The following is a 21,370-nucleotide window of genomic DNA, read 5'->3' on the forward strand; positions in this document are numbered from 1 at the left end:
GATGTCTGCGCTCACAAAAATATTTCTGATCCTGCCACTTGTATCCCATTAGTAGGAAAGTCTAGGATCTGAAGACCCAGCTTTGGAATAAGAGGTTGTCCCTTTAAAACTGAGACAAGGAATCAGAATCAGGATTATTATCACCAGTGTATGTGGAGATCTCCGTTGCTTTGCAGCTGCAGTGCAGTGAAATAAGTAAAATATGCTATAAATTATAATATATATTAAAATAATAAACTAGTGGTGCAAAAAGAAAGCAAAAATAGTGAGGTAGTGTTCATAGTTCATGGTCTGTTCAGAAATCTGATGGTGGAGTGGAAAAATTCCTGAAATGTCCCATGTGTATCTTTAGGCTCCTGTACTTCTCTCTCTGATGGTAGAAATGTGAAGATGGCAACATTCTGAGTGGTGGGGGTCCTTAATAATGGATGCTGATTTTTTGAAGATGTCCTTGATGCTGGGTAGGCTGGTTTGTGGTCGTGGAATGATTTCCTCTAACAGGTCACTATGTGATAATGAATTGCTATAGTAGTGCTTGGTTGTTTTCTCTCCAGGCTCAAAAGGTAGCAAAACTGGTTAGTGAGACACTAATACAACTTGGGGCGTCAGAGTTCAGAGTTCAATTCTGGCACTGTCTGTAAGGAGTTTGTATGTTCTCCCCTTAAACTGAATGGATTTACTCCAGGTGCTTTGGTTTCCTCCCACAGTCCAAGGGCTTTTTCTGGCTTCTCCCCCTTTCTTTCTAGTCCTGATGAAGGGTCTCGGGCTAAAATGGCGTCTGTTTATTCTCTTCTATAGATGCTGCTTGACCTACTGAGTTCCTCCAGGATTTTGTGTGTGTTACTTAGCTAACTTGCTACTTTTTGCGTGTGAACAATGGGTTTCATGTCCTGCAGCTTGTAACACTGCTGGGATATCTTCAGCCTCAATTAATTATTCAGGCCTTTAAGCTGGTCTATAATATTATGCCATGGGACCATATAACGTAGGAGCAGAATTAGGTCATTCAGCGCTTCATGACTGTTCCACCATTCAATCATGGCTGGGCTGACTTTTTCTCAACCCCATTCTCATGGTAATCTTTAATCCCCTTACCAATCAAGAACTTTACCAATCTTTGCCTTAAATACACACAATGATTTGGCCCTGACATCTTTCTGTGGTAACGAATTCCACAGATTCACCACCCTCTGACTGAAGAGATCCCTCTTCATCTTAGTTCTACCTACCTGCATCCGGAATATAGCCCTCCATATCCCTCCCACCCATGTACCTTTCCAAAATTTTCGTCGATGTTGAAATCGAGCTTGCATACACCACTTGCCTTCAATTATTTTGTGTTTTATATTTGTAATTAACTTATATCACTTCGTGGGGATCTGTTTTCACTTTGACACGAAATAGTCTTTTTCTGTTGATAAGTGTCAAAAAAAACCCAAATTAAATCCACTGTGATTCCATGTTGTAAAACAATAAAACATGAAAACTTCTGGGGGATGGGGTGAATACTTTATATAGAGACTGTAGGAAGGAAGGGTTAGATAAATCTTAGAGTAGGTTAAAAGACTGGCACAACATCATAAGCTGAAGAGCCCGTACTATGCTGTTCTTTAAGGTGGCAAAAATGGATAATCAGAAGTGACAATGGAATGTCTGGGTGATATGCATAGCTCATCCTTAATAAGTAATGTATTAGTCAATGATTTCTCTGCACTAAATTGCACGGTTACATTCATTCATGTGTGCATAGTGCTCGGAATGTTCTATTATGTGGCTGCACCACAGTGAAAGTGCAGCTTTAATGAGAAGAACTCTGGATGGGGAAGATAAGAAATTGCTTATTACCTTGCCTGTCCTGCTGTGATCATTGAATTTCTTTCAACACAGTATCGCTCCCCTCGGGGCAAAGAATGTAACGCTCAGCTCTAGTACCTCACTGTCTTTTTAAAGGGATGAGTAATAGTCCTATTTGACCTTTTCCTGTTGTTACCCTGTACTATTCTCTTCCCAGTTCGTGCCGACCACACTCTGTCGAACGTTACTTGATGCTGATTATCCTGCTGCTGACATGATTCTCAAACTATGTTTAAAAGACTGGTGAACCACTCACCGAAGTCATCTCAAAATTACTTGAGTGAAACTAGTCACTCAGTGACCATTGTAATAGGGACACCTGTGCACCTGGTTGTTAATGCACATATTGAATCAGCCAATCATGTGGCAGCAATTTCATGCATAAAAACATGAAGACATGGTCAAGAGGTTCAGTTGTTGTTCAGACCAAACATCAGAATGGGGAAGAAATGTGATCTACGTGACTTTGACCGTGGAACGATTATTGGTGCCAGATGGGTTGATTTGAGTAACTCAGAAACTGCTGATCCTCTGGAATTTTCATGCACAACAGTGTCTAGAGTTTAGAGAAAATGGTATGAAAAACAAACAAAAACATCTGGAGAGTGGCAGTTCTGTAGGTGAAAATGCCTTGTTAATGAGAGAGGTCAGAGGAGAATGACCGGACTGCTTCAAGCTGACAGGAAGGCGAAGTAATTCAAATAACAGTGTGTTAACAACAGTGGTATGCATAAGATCATCTCTGAATGCATAATACATTGAGCCTCGAAGTGTACAGGCAACAGAAGCAGAAGACCATGAACATACACTCAGTGGCCATTTTACTACTTAGGGGAGGTGTCTAATTAAAGTGGCGCCTGGCCAAGTGGTTAAGGTGTCGGTCTAGTGATCTGAAGGTCGCTAGTTCGAGCCTCTGCTGAGGGAATGTGTTGTGTCCTTGAGCAAGGCATTTAACCACACATTGCTCTGCGACAACGCCAGTGCCAAGCTGTATGGGTCTCCACAACATCGGTGGCGTGGAGAGGGGAGACTTGCAGCATGGGCAACTGCCAGTCTTTCATACAACCTTGCCCAGGCCTCAGTCAACATCAAAAATCGATGGACAGCTGAAGGAAAAAAAATTAAAGTTGTCACTGAGTGTAAATTCATCATTATGTTGAAAATTTGATGCTGGAATCTGAAGGCTGTACTATATTTGAAAAGTTTGTTCTGCAGTTTATTTGCAAACTAGTTAATTATGCTAATTTTCCACACAGCCAGTGCCATTGGCTTCTCCAAAGTGTGTGCAGCTGAGATGAGCCAGGCATCTTTTGTCACTTCTGCTTCTCTGAGCAAAAAATAATTGGCAAAACATGGCCAGAGAAAGTTCTTGTTCCAGTCCTTTCCTCCACCTTTTTCTACTGGCCATTTCGCTTCTCTCTACAGTCCGGATGAAGTGGCTGGACCCGAAATATTGACTATTTATTTCCCTCCAAAGATGTCATCTGACCTGCTGAGTTCCTCCAGCATTTTGTGTGTTGTACCTTTTTCCAGCATCTGTAGCCTTTTCTGTTACCACAGGAAATATCGCCTTTTACATATGTTTAATTGTTAAATCAAGTATTTATTTATTTATGTAGAGATACAACATGGAATAGGCTCTTCCAGCACTTCAAGCCATGTCACTCAGCAAGCCCTGACTTAACCCAAGCCTAACCACTGGACAATTTACGAAGGACTAATTAACCTACTTCCTGGTACCTGGCATGTCTTTGGGCTGTGGGAGGAAACCGGAACACCTGAAGAAAACCCACACATTCCACAGGGAGGACGTACAGACTCCTTACAGATGGCGCCGGATTTGAACTCTAAACTCCAATCCCCTGAGCGTAATAGTATCACACTAGCCACTACCCTACCGTGCGTTTGAGGAAGTAGTATAGTTGTGTAACAAACCCAGAAAATGCTGGAGAGTTCAGATTCAGATTTATCTGTCACGTGCACAGTGAAATGCGTTGTTAATGTGCTAACAGTCAATAGAGCCAAGGATGAGCCTGGGGCAGTCCGTAAGTGTCACCACACATTCTGTCATCAACAGAGTATTCCAAAAAAATTCTGCAGAACAGCACAAGCAACAACAACAACAAAACAAGACATCAACAGCGAAACATGTTAGCAAATGAGGCAGCATCTGTGGAAAGAGAAATGATCAATGTATCATTTCTCCTTCTGCAGATGCTCCCTAAGCAGCTGAGATTTACAACATTTTCTGTTTTTGTTTTAGATTTTTGGTATCTGCAGCTTTTTAAAAAATTGTTTGGTACTTTATCTGTGCTTCTGATAAACTTACAGTTAGACGGTCAGTATCTTCCTACCAGGGTTGAACCATCTCATACAAAACTAGTGGGGTGCAGTGCAGTGACTAGTGGGGTACTGCAAGGCTCAGTGCTGGGACCCCAGTTGTTTACAATATATATTAATGACTTGGATGAGGGAATTAAATGCAGCATCTCCAAGTTTGCGGATGACACGAAGCTGGGCGGCAGTGTTAGCTGTGAGGAGGATGCTAAGAGGACGCAGGGTGACTTGGATAGGTTAGGTGAGTGGGCAAATTCATGGCAGATACAATTTAATGTGGATAAATGTAAAGTTATCCACTTTGGTGGCAAAAACAGGAAAACAGATTATTATCTGAATGGTGGCCGATTAGGAAAAGGGGAGGTGCAACGAGACCTGGGTGTCATGATACACCAGTCATTGAAAGTGGGCATGCAGGTACAGCAGGCAGTGAAAAAGGCGAATGGTATGCTGGCATTTATAGCAAGAGGATTGGAGTACAAGAGCAGGGAGGTACTACTGCAGTTGTACAAGGCCTTGGTGAGATCACACCTGGAGTATTGTGTGCAGTTTTGGTCCCCTAATCTGAGGAAAGACATCCTTGCCATAGAGGGAGTACAAAGAAGGTTCACCAGATTGATTCCTGGGATGGCAGGACTTTCATATGATGAAAGACTGGATGAACTAGGCTTATACTCGTTGGAATTTAGAAGATTGAGGGGGGATCTAATTGAAATGTATAAAATCCTAAAGGGATTGGACAGGCTAGATGCAGGAAGATTGTTCCTGATGTTGGGAAAGTCCAGAACGAGGGGTCACAGTTTGAGGATAAAGGGGAAGCCTTTTAGGACCGAGATTAGGAAAAACTTCTTCACACAGAGAGTGGTGAATCTGTGGAATTCTCTGCCACAGGAAACAGTTGAGGCCAGTTCATTGGCTATATTTAAGAGGGAGTTAGATATGGCCCTTGTGGCTAAAGGGATCAGAGGGTATGGAGGGAAGGCTGGTGCAGGGTTCTGAGTTGGATGATCAGCCATGATCATACTGAATGGCGGTGCAGGCTCAAAGGGCCGAATGGCCTACTCCTGCACCTATTTTCTATGTTTCTATGTTAAAAAGGCATGCATTTAATATGAGGGGGAAATGTTTAAAGGAGATGTTGGGGCAAGTTTTTATACAGTGAGTGATAGATGCCTTAAATACACTACCAGGAGTGGCAGTGGAGGCAGGTAAGTTGGAGTCTCTTTTGATAGGCGCGTGGGTACGCAGAAAATGTCGGGATATGGATAATATGCAGGCAGAATGGATTAGACCATAAGGAGCAGAATTGGGCCATTTCGCTGATCAAGTCTGCTCCATCATTTCATCATGGCTGATCAATTTTCCTCTCAGCCCCAATCTCCTGCCCTGTTGTCATTACATTAGCTTAGTTATTTTTGGCACAGCACTTGCGGTGAAAGGCCCTGTCCTGTGCTGTACTGATCGATGCTCTATGTTCTGCTGTGTTGTTCCTGATCAGAGTTCCTTCAGGATGGGAGAAAAGTTATATAGGTTAGTTTCTCAGACAACTGCCTTCAACTAGCAGAGAGAATTTCTCTGTGTCCTCTAAATTGGAAATAATTGCTGAATGTTAGAATTAAGCAACTTTTGCTCCCCTGAGGAAACTATCAGCAAAAGAAGTGTCACCAACCTTTTTCTTTTTATCTTTTTCTTTGCTGTTGGTTGTGACAAAAAACCTATGTTAGTAATGTGTAATCTGAGAGGCGATGATGAAGTGCTGAGTACGAAAGAGAATGAACCATTGTAGAGCAGAGACTAGTTACGGAGGAATTTATTGCCCTGGGGAGACAGCTGGGAATAGAGAATTTGCAGAATAAAGTTGTTTACAATAAGCTGCTGTTTTCATCTGTCCTTGTGTAATTTCCTTGTCAGACATGAAGGTGAAAATGGATTTGAAGGGCTGTGTAGATTTGCCTTTGCCACCTCGGATATAATAACCCCAGCACTCAAAGTTATTTCATTTTCAATGTAGTCTATTGGTTATATTGTCAGAAAGTAACGAAGAGTCTCTTCAAGCAGCCTTTGATTTATTCCAGACTGGGGTAACAAGGAGTTTGAAATAATATATTTCTTCCAGAAACATCTGCATGATGTAAAGCTCTTTTCCAATGGCCCAGGAAACATTTACTTACAGGTATCATTTGCAAGCTTCAGTTGACACTAGTGTAGTTCCACCACACTTTGTTGGTTTTGCCAGCTGGTACGTTAAAAACCATATGTTCGAGTACTTCTGCCTGTAATATTTAAATGGATACGATATTATATACTGTAGCTGATTATTTTCTGCTTGATTTTGTACATCATTTTAGTGGCAGCAGTACAATGCCATGTATAAAAGAGTTTGTGTGTGTGTATGTGTGTGTAACACACTTTTTCTGTATTGCAGTGCTGGATCTCTAAATAAAATAAATAAAAATAAATATACATATATATATGTGTGTATGTATCAAAAAAAGTAAGTAATTCAAAAAGAGAGCATATACAGTGAGCAGCAAATCATAAACACAAGAGATACTGCAGATGCCGGAAATTCAGAACAATACACACAAATTGCTGGAGGAACTCAGCAGGTCAGGCAGAATCTATGAAAAAAAATCGCCAATGTTTTGGGCCGAGACCCCTTATTAGGACTCTTCACCAGTTTTCTTCTGCCATCAGGCGGAAAGTACGGCAGCATTAGAACCAGAACTGTCAGGCTGGGGAGAAAAAAACTCCTTCCTCCAGGCTGTTAGACTTCTTAACATCCAGCTGCCACCCAGCACCCTGTACACCCGGTCTGAATGCCCTGCCGCCCCACTCCATAACTCAGAGACACACTGATCCTGCACTGGTCACTTTTAATCTTTTATATCTGTTGTTTCATATATTTATACAACTGTTTTGTTTTGTTATAATAGTTTCAGTAGCACTAAGCTGTCTTGTATAAAAAAAGCACCTCGCACTTTATGTCAAACTGTCAATCTTCAGGCCATGCCACACAGAGACTTGTCTGGTATTATTTTATGACTGTTTGTGCGGGATCGTAACTATATGTGGTATGTGTGACTACATGTTCTATCTGCGACTATATGTGCTATGTGTGACTATATGTGTTATGTGTGATTGTATGTGTTATGTGTGATTGTATGTGCTGTTTTTTGCACCATGGTGCCAGAGGAATGATGTTTCGTTTAGTTGTATACGTATGTAGTGTTAAATGACAATATATTTCAACTTGAACTTGGTTCTCTTTCTCCACAGCCCAGAAAATATTATACTTACATGTCCTTCTTTGATTGCTTTTGCAGATACACATTAAGGGTCCTGAAGATTTCCAGCCTGTTTATCTTCGTAGTCGTTTGCTCGGTAGGTGTTTTGTTTTCTGTTAGCTCGTGAGGAGTATTACTTAGCATTCATTATTTGTGAACGTCATCAGGAGGAAAACTTACGATGTACAGACTCAAGTGAATTATGGCTACTGGTACTGGTCTCTGACAAACATTATTAGTAGGCAATTGTGTTGGTTCACTGTATCATTGCAATTTTCAATGAATAATTCTGTGAAATGCCTGCTGCATCACTGTGTGGTATGGAAAATGCACAGTGATGGACAGGAGGGCAGTACAACAAGTAGTTAAAATTGTCCAATACACCACCAGTACCAACCTACCCGCATTTACAAAAAGGTGCCAGAACAAAGCCAGCAATGTTATAAAGAATCCCACCCACCCTGCTTGTACCATCAGGGAGGAGGCTTCACAGCATCTATGCCAGGACCACCAGACTCAGAAAGAGTTACTTCCCTCATGCTGTCGGGCGGATCAACACCTCCACCCATTAACACACCCCACCACCACTACATACACATCATCTAGCATCACTTTCTGTCATACATTCAGTCTATGTAGTAAATGTGGAGGAAATCTGTTCAAAAGGGAACTGGGCTACATGAGGACAACATCCACTGTGTGGCAGAGAACAAGTGGCAGTTGCAAATGGAAAGACTAAACAACCAAAAGACTCAGCTACTAACCACAGCCACCATTTACTCATGCTCAAACTGCACCAGAATATGTGGATCCTGAATTGGCCTCTACAGCTAACTGAGGACCCACCAATCGACAATCCCTTAGGAGAACATCATACTTAACTCGAGTTATCGCACCACTACTGCTTTTGCATATTTAATATTTGAGTAATATTGTAGATACTTTGTCTGAATAAAAATACTTTGTTGTTTACATTATTCATTACGGATCATATGTAAAAGTACATGAATGGTATACATTATTATGCCACCACGTCATATGTGCGTACCTCACTAAAGTAAGAATGAAGCAGACATGCTATCCTCATTTTTGTATTGTGTTCTTTCCGCTTTTTGTGTGTTTTTTATGCTGCATCAAATCCAGAGTAACAATCATTTTACTCTCCTTTACACTCATGTACTGAAGAATGACAATAAACAACCTTGAATCTTGAATATTGAATCATTACTAAGTAATACATCAGAGGCACAACAAGAATGTGTGTTGTTTCCTATTATACAGTTCAGCAAACAACCAACAGATTGATGCTCCATATATCGATGTAAACACACTGCTGTATTCTCCAGATAGTCGTTAAAATACCGTATATATTGAGGTGTTCCTTTTCTCACGACCTTATAAAGTGTCAAAAGCAGGCTTGGTAAATTTCCACCTCAAAAGATTTCTTTAGCCAGTTTTAAATTAAATGGCTCTGTGTTTGATTGGTGTGAGGACACTATGCTTCAGGGCGCTTGGGAATTAGAGCAAGTAACACTGTCCGTGTCTTATTGGAGTATCCATTAAACTTTGTCGCGTTGGTGTAAAAGTGGGAATAAAAAAGTTGGTACATGGAGCTTAGAAAAATAGAGGGCTATGGGTAACCCTAGGTCATTTCTAAAGTAAGTACATGTTTGGCACAGCATTATGGACCGAAGGGCCTGTATTGTGCTGTAGGTTTTCTACGTTTTTCTATGTTTCTAAAAAGGCTAAACCACAGGGAAAAATGTGAAGCCCTTTTGTTCTGTGTACATTTTCTTCAGCCTCAGGTTTGAAGAGCAGGAGAACTTGTTTATGAATGACTTCGAAAAACTTGTAGCAAAACATAATGGAGCTGGAGGAACTCAGCCCTGATGAAGGATCTAATGCGAAACATCGATTGTTCATTTCTCTCAGTAGTTGCTACCAGAGCCATTGAGATCCTCCAGCACCTTTGTCTGTTGCTCCAGATTTCCAGCGCCTGCAGTCTTTTGCACCTCTTGTTTTCTTGTGTGTGTTGGTTGTTTGGGTACGGTCTTTCATTGATTCTCGAAATTCAAAGTAGATTTTATTATCAAAATGCACATACGTCACCATATACAACCCTGAAATTCACTTTCTTGAGCGCATACTCAACAAATCTATGGAATAGTAGCTATAACAAGATCAGTGAGAGATCAACCAGAGTGCAGAAGATGGCAAACTATTCAAACCCTTCTTGTTCAAGAGCCTGATGGTTGAGGGTATCATGGTTCTTGGATTTACTGAGTATGTCTGCAAGAAAATAAATCTCAGGGTTGTATTTGGTGGCATATGTGCACTTTGATCGTAAATTCACTTTGCACTTTGAACTTTCTGTCCACCAAGAATGCACAACGCTGGTACCTCTGGAAGTTCTGGTACCACATGACCTCTCACCTCTTGTCAGCTAGCTAGCATGCACGCTGTCTGTCTGACTTTTAGGTTCAATGTGTGTGTTACAGACATTTAGGATGAAAACAGCCACTTTGTTACCCAATTGGATTAATCTTGGCTATCAATGAAATAGTTCGCAGCACTAATTCTTTCACATGAATAAATAATGTTAAAAGGAAAGTTTTTTTTAAAGAAATGTATTTGTTTGCTAAATTGTCCAGTAGGTTTCATCTTGGGTCACCCGCTCCTGCGGTTTTGTGATTTGTCTTCAATCATTACATATTCCAGAATAGCTCTGGAAGGCTGGTGCCATTACGGAGGTAATTTGTCTACAGCTCAGTGATTGAGTAGATTGAGTCTATACTCTCCGAAGAACAAGAGGTGATCTTATCAAACACCTACAATTCTGTGGATTTTTCACAATGTTTTGAGGATGTCTCACTTGGCAGAGGAATTCCAGAATTAGGGACATAATCTTAAGAAGAACGAGTTGGTTTAGCAGAATTATATTCAGACCTCAAGAGAGACTAGCATAGGAGGCATAATCTCCCAATCAGATTGGGCTGGATAAATGGTGTTTGAAGTTGGAAATTCTTTTCCAAAGAATGACAGAAATTTTAAAAAAGCTCTTCTTCAGGCAATAGTTGATGCTTTGTTAGTTGTTAGCATTAAATTTAGATTAATAGATTTCAGTTCAGTGAATGTATTAAAGGATCTGAAGCAAGGGATGCAGAGAAGTCACTGAGAATCTTATTGCATTGCAGAATATAGCTGCGGAGCTAAATAGCTTACTCCCTTAGCTATGTTACTCAATTTATCAGCAATGATGGTTTGCAAACAACATTATTTTCTCTTTATTCCAGGTTCTATTTAGCGCTCATCCGGATCATGCGATCCCCCAGCAAATGGTAGCTGTTTCGCCACTTGAAAGCACTTGTATCCTTTTCCAGTGCAATTATTTGTTTACTTCTGCACCATGTATAGCTACCTTTTGTGCTAAGAAACTTGTTTGGAAGAATCTGGGTAAAATGCTACTCTCTGAGTGGTTTGGGCAATGAGGTGAGACTTCTTGATTTAGTTATATTGAATTGTATTTTAAAGTGGAAGTGGTTACAGGAGTTTAGTAGCTCTGACTGCCTAAAGAAAACAGCATCCATCATCAAGAATCCCCACCATCCAGGCCATGCTCTCTTCTCACTGCTGCCATTGGGAAGGAGGTACAGGAGCCTTGGGTCCCTCAGCAGTAGGTTCAGGAAAACTTATTTCCCTTCAGCTGTCAGGCTCCTGAACCAGCATGGATGACTTCACTCACCACAACACATTGAATACAATTATAAATTCACTTTCAAGGGTTTTATAACTCACGTTCTCTGTATGTATTTATGTATTTATCTATCTATCCCTTGATTGATTTACTTATTACTTTTTTTCTTTCTGCATTTGCACAATTTGTCAGTCTTTGTTTATCTGTAGTTATTCATCGATTCTATTGTACTTCTTTGTTCTACTGTGACTGTCTGCTTACAAGAAAATGAATGGCAGGGTAGTATTTGGTAACTTATGTGTACTTTGATAATAAATTTACTTTGAACTTTAAACTTAAAGTTGATCAGTGGGGAGGCGGTCGTGAACCTGCCCTGTTTTGGTGCATCGAGTAACTGATGGGGAGATCCATATCCTCTACCACTCACAAGGCTGAAACCAGCAGGTTGCTGGTAGAATCTCAGTTGGAGATGAGAGGGTGTACAGGAGTGAGATATACCAGCTAGTTGAGTGGTGTCACAGCAACAACCTGGCGCTCAAAGTCAGTAAGACGAAAGAGCTGATTGTGGACTTCAGGAAGGGTAAGATGAGGAAACATGAACTAATCAGAAATGGAGAGGCTGAGTAATTTCAGGTTCCTGGGTGTCAGGATCTGTGAGGATCTAACCTGGTCCCAACATATCGTTGCAGCTATAAAGAAGGCAAGACTGCAGCTATATTTCATTACGAGTTTGAAGGGATTTGGTTTGTCAAATAAAACACTTGCAAACCTCTATAGATGTACCATGACAGGCTGAACACTGTCTGGAGGGTGGGGTGGTGGCGGGGGGGGGGTGCTACTGCACAGGTCTGAAAGAACCCACAGGAAGTCATAAGATTAGTCAGCTCTATCTTGGGCACTAGCTCCTGTAGTACCCAAGACATCTTCAAGGAGCGGTGTTTTAGAGAGACAACATCCATCATTAAGGACGCTCATCACCCAGGACATGCTCTCTTCTCATTGTTACTGTCAGGAAGGAGGTACAGAAGCCTGACGGCACACATTCAGTGATTTGGGACAGCTTCTTCCCCTCTGCCATCTGATTCCTAAATGGACATTGAACCTGTGAACACTACCTGACATTTTTTTTATATTATTTCTGTTTTTGCCTGATTTATAATCTATTCAGTATATATATATATATATACACACACATACACTTATTGTAATTGATCGATTTGTTTGTTTATTTCTATATTACCTATCTCATTGCACTGCTGCTGCTAAGTTAACAAATTTCACAACAAATGCCGACGATAATAGACCTGATTGATGCTGATTGTGTCCAGTTGTGGGATCTTTACATGAGGCTTGACTTTCCAAACTGTCCACCGAGCAAGCAACATCCTGACATGGAGGTCTGTTGATCTTTGAACGATCTATTTATGCACAATCAGTGTGACATGCCGTCTTCTCATAGCTACTATCAGCGAGGAGGTACAGGAGCCTGAAGACACACACTCAACGTTTTAGGAACAGCTTCTTTTCCTTTGCCATCAGATTTCTGAATGGACAATGAACCCATGAACACTAGCTCACTATTTGCTCTATTTTTGCACTACCTTTTTTTTTATATACTGTGGATTCTGGATAATAGGGGCACAATGAGTCCAGTACATTTTGGCCCGATTAGGCAGCCGCCCCAATTAGCCGGTTTCATGGAAATAGTTAAAAAGGTATAGGAACACAATCTAATTTTAACTGAATAACCATGTACTGTATTTAAATGAAATACAGAACAAAGTAGAACACTACCAATACACTATGGTACTATAAAACTGTGCATTAGTCCCTAACAGTTATTGACAGAAGGATTGTATGCAGCCGTGTTCTTTTGATTGACTGTAAACGAACAAAATCAGTGCAGATACCTAGTGCGGGCAATGGAATGCCTTCATGCCATGCTTTTGACGATTGCATCCTCCAAATCTTCATTTTCAGTGTAACATTCAAAACCATTGTCAATACCTTCAAATTCTTCGTAGTTCCTATCTTGCTGAAGTAGTGAAATTGTTTGATTTTAACTCCCGGCAATTTCCCGCATCTCCAACCATGAATGCTTTAAACCGCAGTGAGCAATACAGTTCCGAAGGATCTTACTGCCTATTTCTGACCAGTGACAAAAATCACTGCTTTTTGAACGCAGACGCGTACAACTGATACTACTTAAAAACTGTTTGCTCTAAGCATGGTGTATGTCTAAGTGCTTGTGACTGACGCTAGTTAGAAACTGTTCAACAACAGGTTCCTGTTTCAATTAAGTGGCACAGTGTCCCAAATGAATGAAGGAAATCCCAACTATTTTCTTGATTAGTTTTTGTTCTTTAAGAGACATCTGAAATAAGCGGCTGACCCGATTAACTGATGACCTAATTAACCAAATCCACTGTATACATTTCATAATGTAACTTACAGTTAATTTCATGTATTACATTGAACTGCTGCCACAAACTAACAAATTTCATCACCCATGTCAATGATAATTATCTTGATTCTGATTCTGACATCTTGTTTTACTCAATCAGCTTACCCTCAGTTGTCCATAATGGCCCGCAACCCTCCAGTTTCATTTATTTTCACCTCCCCTTCCCCATTCCCACACTATCCTGTCATACTTTTACTCTGTCCCCTGCCACGGTGAGACCAAATGCAAACTGGAACTACGGCACCTTACATTCTGCTTGGGGGGCCTGCAGCCCAATGGTATGAATACTGAATGCTCCAATTTGCGGTAACACTCTCCACTTTTATTCCCTTCCCTCGCCCTACAATCCACCCAGGGTCTCTCTCCCTTTGTTCACCTTTCCATTCATGCCCCCCACTTTCCCAAGAGTCATCTATCCTCATCTGGTCCCATCTGCCCATCACATGTAAGGTCACTTACCTGCGTTAGTTTACTTTTTTATTAACTTGACCCTTCTGGCCCTCCAAGTCATGCCACCTAGAACTCCTCTGATTTAATCCTAGCCTAATCACGGGACAATTTACAATGCCCAATTAACCTACCAACTGTCTTTGCACTGTGTGAGGAAACTGGAGCACCCAGAGGAAATTCATGTGGTCATGGGGAGAATGTGCACATTCCTTAGAGGCAGTGGCGGGAATTGAACCTGAGGGCTGTACTGTAAAGTGTTGTACTAACCGCTCGGCTACCGTGCCACCCCTTTTTATCCCTTGGTCCATGTTTGGTATCCCCTCCCCCACCTGATTCCATCTTCCCATCAGCCCTCCCTTATCTGATCCCATCTACCAGCCCTTGTCTCTACCCTCCACCTCCCTTTCCTCACCCAGTTCCATCTGGCTGTTGTTAAAATATATTTCTACCGATCACCTACCACTCTTTGTCTCGGCACTCCACCCTCCTCCTGACTGTTGGTTTCAACAGACTAATGGGAGTGCCTCATTTATGCACCATTACAGTTATTGCATAGTGAGGCACTGTCTTACTATTTGCATCTTCCTTTCTACAATGTAAGCGTGTTATCACTGCTTTGAATATACTGTACTTTATCCTGTCTATTGTTTCATCTCTCAAGTTACAAAGCTTTTACTTTTCTAACTCTTAGGTTACAAAACTTTTACTTTGTAACTAATTCTGTCTTTGTAAATGCGAAATAGACCTTGGTGCGTTATGTAGACCCCAAGGAGAACGATTTAAAACAAAATGTTCACATGGCAAAAACAAAAATGCATCCAGGAGCAGTTTTCTAAAGCTGCAGTTAGTTGTTTGAAACATATTTTTCTGGGACTTGTGTGCAGTTCTAGTTTCTCAGTACCCTACTTCCACGCAGTTATATTTGGGAAGACGAAATTAATCGTACAAGGTGGCTGTTTCAAGATCTACGCTTGGTTGCAATGACCTTTATTTGTGGAAACGGTCCAAAAATAATATGTTAGATTTCTTGCTGGGGACATTATTGAGATGTTCAGTGCCCTTAGATCTGATGCCTGGGGAGCACTGCCTGTGTTAATTAAGTAACTGCAAATTTGATAAAATACTGGAATTGGATGATTCTGTTTCATGTTTCATGTAGTGGGTACCTTCTCTGCTATCGGCGGAAGTTGCCTCTTATTGATGTTTGCTGCGGCCCGCAGATGTTATTGTATTCATTTTAATAATTGTGTTTTGCAAAGGGGTGGCCACAATTAGTTATCGTTTGACTGGCCTGCATGTGGTGTTGATGCAAATAAGAATTATGGAGTAACAGAGCACAGAATGGGCCATTCAGTTTGCAGTATTTGCGTCAGCTTTTTGGAGGGTTTATTTAGTCCTACTCCTCTGGTGTTGATTTATATTACTCCAAAATGTGTTTGTAAAAGTGGCTGTCCAAATCCTTTTGTAAGCTATAACTAAATTTGTTCTTATTTCAGCAGAACGTTCCAAATCATAGCAACTTGCCATACAAAAAGATAACTTTCCTCATTTCCCCTCTGTGTCTTTTACTGAATGCAAAGGAATTTAGATGCCTCTTGTACTGTCAATTCTGTAACTGGAAACAGCATTGTATTAGTTATTCCATCATAATGTTCATAATTTTGACCCCTCTCTCCATTCCTGTGAATCTCCTCGAAATCCTGTCTCAGCCACAGCTGTCTTGATGGATACATCAGTTTCAAGAGCATCGTTTGATGAGTTGTACATATAGGTGAAACCTGTAGCCATCGATGTCGGACATTGACTCACTCTGTCTGATAATATTTCACCCTAGCTTCAAAAGCTACCTTAACTTCGGCCAGGCACAATCCTATCCCACCACTCTAGTGTTCCAATTTGTGAAGCTCATGTGGTGAAGGACATTCACAACATGAGAAATCCCTCCAGTGTTAGAGCATTCTAACTGGTTGTATCACCATCTAGTATTGGAGGGACTACCGCACAGGATCGAAGAAAGCTGCAGAGAGTGGTAAAATTAGCCAGCTTCATCATGGGTACTAGCCTCCAGTAGTATCCAGGACATCTTCATGGAGCAGTGGCTCAGAAAGACAGCGTCCATCATCAAGGACTTCCACCACCCAAGACATGCCCTCTTCTCATTGCTACCGTCAGGAAGGAGGTACAGAATCCCAAAGGCACACACTTAGTAACTCAGGAACAGCTTCTTCTCCTCTGCCGTCTGATTTCTGAATGGACATTAAACCCATGAACACTATTTTTTAAAATTTTTAAAAATTTTTCTCTCTATACCATGCATTGCATTGTACTACTGCTGCAGAGTTAGGAAATTTCACCACATATGCTGGTGATATTAAACCTAATTCTGATTGATTCTTTGTAGGTGAAGGAGACACCCATGCCCGAATGAGATGGAGGTAACGCTCCACACTCAATGTGATATGAAACAGATTAGTTTTATTTGTCTCATATGCATCAAAACGTACAGTGAAATTTTGTTGTAGCTTATAGCAGCTCTATGGAAACTTAGTTAGACTACACTTGGAATATTGTGTTCAGTTCTGGTTGTCTCATTATAGGAAGGATTTGGAAGCTTTAGAGAGGGTGCAGAGGAGGTTTACTAGGATGTCTCTTGGACAAGAGGACATGTCTATAAAGACAGGTTGAATAAGCTTGGGCTTTTTTCTTGGAGCAAAGGAGGATGAGAATTGACTTGATAGAGGTGGACAAGATGATAACAAGCACAGATCGAGTGGATAGCCAGAGACTTTTTTTCCCCCAAGGGCAGAAGTGGCTAATACAAGGGGGCTTAATTTTAAGGTTATTGGAAGAAAATATAGGAAGCATATCAGAGGTAAGTTCTTAGCACGGAGAGCAGTGGGTTTGTGAAATGCCCTGCCAGGGATAGTGGTAGAGGTCAATACATTAGGGGCATTTAAGAAACTTTTAGACAGGTACATGAATGATAGAGAAATGGAGGGCTATGCAGGAGGGAAGGGTTAGATTGATCTTAAAGGATGTTAAAAAGTCAGCACTACGTCATGGGCAGCAGGGTCTGTACTGTGCTGTAATGTTCTATGTTCTATGTTCTATGTATCTCAGACCAACACAGACTGAGGATGCGCGGGGAGCAGCCCCCAAATGTGACCATGCTTCTGATGCTGACATAGCGTGCCCACAATTTACTAACCCCAGCAACTACGTCATTGGAAAGTGGGAGGAATCAGGAGCAGCTGGAAGAAACCCACGTGGTCAGGGGGAGTATGTACAGATTCCTTACAGACAATGGCGGGAATTGAACCGCAATCACGATTGCTGGTGCTGTAAAGTGTTATGCTAACTGTTGTGTCTGTGCACAACTACATATATATTAAAAGCATACACGTGAGAGATGTCTTTAACAGGTGTATTCACATTGCAACGAGAAAGAAAGAACAATGTACATGCGTGGACAACAGACCAATACGTAGTGTCAAAGGGAAGGTCATTGCTCCAAAAGAAATAGATCCACACATTACACTTTCTCTCCCCTTAGATTAATGCACCATAAAACTGTATATATACACAAAACATTCAATTTCCTTTTCATATTCCAAATTCCAAATAAACATGCTTTCACAACAACAATCCATAACTAACTTCATAGTTCTAAAGGTTCAGACTTTGGGGTGGCATGGCACTTTGGTTCTTTCAGGATAGAGCCTCTAGACCTGTGGAGTGGCATCAGGTTTGGGAGCGGCTTGTCAATTTAAACTATCTTGTCACGGCTCTGGACCTGTGGACTGGCAGCAGGTTTTTGGTAGGTCTCTTCTCTAATACAACGTTCTTGGTTTCTGGTGTCACGTTGCTGTCAGTGACATCATCACTGAGAGATAAGTCCGGTGACTGTAATGTGTCCGTCTTGTTGGAGGCAATTGACTCAGGTGTAGTCTTTGGTTGTCTGATCTCTAACCTCCACTGTGCACATCAGTGGTCCAGTTCTTGTAACTATCCTACCAGTGTCCACTTGTCTCCTCGGTAATCAGGCACTAGGACTTCCTGTCCAATCTCGAAGCTCCTTGCTGCTTCACTTGGCAACTGGCTGAACTGCTTATTCTGCACTTCCTTCCATAGATCTGATTTCAAGATATCTGTGCAAGATCTCAGATTCCTGTTCATGAACAGCATTGGAGGAGTTTGATTTGCCGTCAGATAAAAAAGGAGGTTGTTCATCTTGTGCTGTAGAGAAATGTCCTCCTTGTCCATCACTTTAATGAACTTCCTGAAGGCTTGGATAAACCTTTCAGCTAACCCGCTTCTTGCTGAGTGGTGAGGAGCCGACTTGAAATGTCTGATGCTATTTTTCTTCATGAACAGATGGAATTCTCTGACATGCATTGTGGTCTGTTGTCACTCACAATATGTTCTCGTAATCCATTTCTGGGGAAAATAGACCTCAGAGTGGAAAAAGTCTTTGCTGATGTGGTTGACTTCATCGGTATAACCTCTGGCTTCTTTGAATGGGCATACACAGCAATCAGAAACATGGAGTTCATGAATGACCCAGCAAAGTCTCTTTGCCATGGTGATGATGGCTACTCCCACAGGTATAACGGTGCCTGTGAGGGTACATTTTGTCTTTTTTGGCATCCCGAACAGCTTTTGACAAAATCTTCATTCTGCTTATCTATTCTTGGCCACCACACGTAGCTCTGGGTGAGACTCTTCATCTTGACTGTATCGAGGTGTCCTTGAAGCAGATTTTCTAACACTCTGGTGTGCAGTTTAGAGGGAACCTCAACTCGAGATCCACACAACAGTGTTTTTTGACACACCGACAGCGTGTCTCATCTCACTGAGAGCTCTGAAAACATAGGGTTACCACAAGTTGGCCATCACGGTGATTTCATAGACTTTTGACAATGTTGGGTCATTCCTTATTTCCCTTTGTATTTCAGAATTTGTTACCAGCAACCGGACCACCAATGCAGTGTGAAACACTACTGCTGGGTCACAGTATGAAGACTATTCTTCTTCAGTTGCCAGTAGTGGAAGACATGACAAGACATCAGCTTTGCTGTGTTGTTTGACACCCTTGAACTCTATGTCATGAGAATGGGCTCCTAGGAATAGTGCCCAATGTTGTAATCAAGTAGTAGTCATCACTGGAATTCCCTTCCTGGGAATGAAAATGGACACAAAGGGCTGGTGATCTGTCACCAGCTTAAACTTTAGTCCATAGAGGTAGTGATGGAACTACTTTATTCCCGATACAAGACTAACCTCCGTCCCAGGATACTGATGGACTTTTACCGCTGTACCATTGAGAGCATACTCACCAACTGCATCTCAGTGTGGTATGGCAATTGTCCCGTACTGGACCGCAAAGCACTCCAGCGTGTGGTGAAAACTGCCCAGTGGATTATCGGCACCCAATTGCCCACCATTGAGAACATCTACCATAAACGCTGCCTGGGCAGGGCGAAAAGCATTATCAGGGATGCATCTCACCCTAACCATGGACTTTTTACTCTCCTCCCATCTGGTAGGCGTTACAGGAGCCTCTGCTCCCGCACCAGCAGGCACAGGAAGAGCTTGTTCCCTAAGGCTGTGACACTGCTGAACCTCTCATCACAGCGCTAAGCAGTATTGCATCCATATTGTACTGTCTCAGTACTTCTATATTTGTGTGCTGTAGCACTTTTCTTTATTTGCAGTTATTCTGTAAATAGCACTATTCTTTGCATTTCTGGTCAGATGCTAAATGCATTTCATTGGCTTTGTATCTGTACTCGGCACAATGACAATAAAGTTGAATTTATCTAATCTACTCTAATCTAAGGGCCTCTCGGTCAATCTGTGCATAGTTATATTCTGCGCTTGTCAGCGATCTTGAAGCAAACAAGATCGGGAGTTCAGATCCATCTTTCATAGTGTGTGAGAAAAAGGTTCCGATGCCAAAAGTGGACATGGCACACGCCAATCTGATGGGCAGAGATGGGTCATAATGAGTGAGCAGTTCATCGGATGTTATTGGTCTCTTTGTTTCCTTGAATGCTTTTTCACATCTTCCAGACTATTCCCTCTTTGCTCCTGTCTGTAACAGTGCATTCAATGGATGCAGTACTGTAGCAATGTTTGGGAGAAACCGGTGGTAGTAGTTTACAAGGCCCAAGTATGACCTGAGTTGCGATACATTTTCTGGTTTGGGTGCCTGTAGGACTGCTTCAATCTTCTCTTGTGACTTATGTAAGCCATGTTTGTCAATGACATATCCACAATGTGAGATTTCATTCTTGAAAAACTCACACTTCTCCATCTTTGCGCACAGACCATACTCACTCAGCTTGGTAAGCACTTTATCGAGGTTCTGGAGGTGCTCTTCATCCTTTTTGTCAGTCATCATGATGTCATCAAGGTAATATTGTGTCCTTGGGATATTTTGGAAAACTTGGTCCATTGCTCTTTGCCAAATCGCTGGAGCTTTTGCAATGCCAAAAACGAGATGATAATACTGGAACAGTCCCTTGTGAGTGTCGATTGTGAGGAACTTACAGTTTGAATCCTCAATCTCTTCTTGCAGATAAGGTCGTGACAGGTTAATCTTTGAAAACCTCTCCCCACTTGCGAAAGATGCAAAAATGTCTTCTCTTCATGACAGTACAGTATACAGCACCGGGTTGATGCTCACCTTGAAAATCCCCATACATGCGAATGGCTCCAGCCTTTCATTTCTTGATCACCAGAACAATGGCATGGCCTAATCTCTCCACTCAACCTTGGAGAGAGTTCCAGATGCTTTCAAGTTCTGCAGCCACTTTAGGACATAGTGCGTAAGGTACTGGACATGCTGCATGGAATCTTGGTGTTGCTACCTCATCCAGTTCAATTCTGGCCTTCATGTCTTTGAGTTTACCAATACCCTTCTCAAATACCTTCTCATTAGCATTAAGCAGCTGTGCTGGTCTCTGATTCATGCAACCATGTGGGCTGCTGTTGCCTGTTGCTGTCACACTGAGTGCTATGTTTGAGTGCCAGTCTAGTTGAATTTTTCTCAACCATTCATGTCCAAAAAGTGCTGGCTCTCTACTTATCAATGCATAAAGCTCTCACAATTGAGTTTGGCCTCCATACATCACAATTACTTTCAGTTTGCCTTTGGGAGACACTTTTTTGCCTGTGTAGGTCTTGGTGACAGGACAATTGCATCCTGGACAACTGTGTCCCGGTCAAATGCGTCCCAGTCATTGGCGTCCCTGGACATTAGCGTCCTTTTTTTTTGCGTCC

General features: G+C 41.7%; 1 protein-coding gene across 1 annotated transcript in view; it reads left to right on the forward strand.

Annotated features, from left to right (window-relative positions):
• The window catches only part of oca2 (oculocutaneous albinism II), a 503,930-nt gene that overhangs the window by 83,389 nt on the left and 399,171 nt on the right, over window positions 1-21,370 (forward strand). The window contains exons 4-5 of the mRNA XM_072264241.1: window positions 7,518-7,575; window positions 10,772-10,844. Of these exons, the coding sequence (XP_072120342.1) occupies window positions 7,518-7,575; window positions 10,772-10,844 (131 nt within the window). The remainder of the gene's footprint in view (window positions 1-7,517; window positions 7,576-10,771; window positions 10,845-21,370) is intronic.

This window comes from Mobula birostris, chromosome 7, assembly GCF_030028105.1.
Source record: "Mobula birostris isolate sMobBir1 chromosome 7, sMobBir1.hap1, whole genome shotgun sequence".
Taxonomy (NCBI): Eukaryota; Metazoa; Chordata; class Chondrichthyes; order Myliobatiformes; family Myliobatidae; genus Mobula; species Mobula birostris.